Here is a 1,118-nt window from a genome sequence, read left to right as displayed (position 1 = left end):
TCGGCTCTCCGCTGGGTCCGGAGCGGCAGCCCTGCCCACCCCGGGGGTCCGTGTCACCCCAGGCGTCTTAACGTGGCCTTCAAAGTTAAATGAGGCTCCGGCAAATGACTCTCGACGCTCTCCCTGACCGTGCTTGAACGCATTTGAGCCGATTGCTGGGTGAATCTAGGTCTTAACAGTATAAAATTCCTATGAGTCATGAAACTGAAACGCTGGGAAAGAGGTGCTGTCCGCACCGCCGCTGCAGCTCGAGCTCAGCCTGCGTTCGACGCCAGAGACCCCGCGCGAGCGCAGGCTTTGGTACGGCTGCCCCTCGGTTTGGTGGCGGTACTCGACTAAAGAGGCTTCTCTTTACGGCCCTGGGAGGTCTCCTCTTTCCTCCTGACACCCTGGTCAAGTCTTGGGAGAGGCGGAAGGCGCTCGGTCTCCCTCGTTTCTGCGGCACGAGGTTCTCCCTCTTCTCAAAACGCCTCTACCGACTCCCCTTTCGGTTCAAAATCCTCCGGGAGTAGCTTAGCACCCTCTCCCGTGCCCGTGGCAATGTCCCCCCTTCCCACCCAAGCCCTTCAGCTGATGCAAAAGGAAAAAGTCCGGAGGGCAACGACGTTAGGAGTGGGATTGTCGAGATTGGAGGCGTGAAAGTAAGGTCTGAACACCGAGAACGGTGCCGCAGAGGAGGGAACGGTCACCTGCGCGCTGAGAATCTGAGCTAGGGTGAAACGGCCCGAGCTTGCCCCGTTCTGGGCAGCCGGGAATGTTTCTGGCCTCGGCGCGGTCTGCCCGGGAAGCCGGCGATGCCTGTCGCTTCAGGGGCTTTAGGACCAGGCCAGAGGCCTCCCCCGGGGACAGCCCGTGCCGGGCGGCTCCTGCCCGGCTGTCTGGTTTTGGGACCTAGTGCTCTCCGTGCTCCGTGTTTGCGTGACGGTGCTCCGCGCGGCAGAGCCGTGTCCCTGCTCCTCAGCGCGGCGTGTTTTCTTCTCCGCAGCTCTTGGGGCAGCTGGAAAACACAGGACCGCCTCCAGCCGACAAAGAGAAGATCTCCTCTCTCCCGACGGTGACAGTAACTCAGGAACAAGTTGGTAGGTGAAATCAGTTGCCGGTGTCCGACGCCACTCCCG

At 61.3% G+C, this 1,118-nt stretch overlaps 1 protein-coding gene across 1 annotated transcript in view; it reads left to right on the top strand.

The window, feature by feature from the left end:
• RNF115 (ring finger protein 115) overlaps positions 1-1,079 on the top strand; it is a gene marked incomplete at its 3' end in the record, with an annotated part of 7,601 nt that extends 6,522 nt beyond the window's left edge. Inside the window, exon 9 of the mRNA XM_009331209.1 lies at positions 986-1,079. Within this exon, the coding sequence (XP_009329484.1) occupies positions 986-1,079 (94 nt within the window). The remainder of the gene's footprint in view (positions 1-985) is intronic.
• Between the last annotated feature and the right edge of the window lie 39 nt (positions 1,080-1,118).

This window comes from Pygoscelis adeliae, unplaced genomic scaffold (assembly GCF_000699105.1).
Source record: "Pygoscelis adeliae isolate BGI_AS28 unplaced genomic scaffold, ASM69910v1 Scaffold1089, whole genome shotgun sequence".
NCBI lineage: Eukaryota > Metazoa > Chordata > Aves > Sphenisciformes > Spheniscidae > Pygoscelis > Pygoscelis adeliae.
The sequence above is the reverse complement of the archived record's forward strand: the minus strand, read 5'-3'. Positions and strand labels throughout refer to the sequence as shown.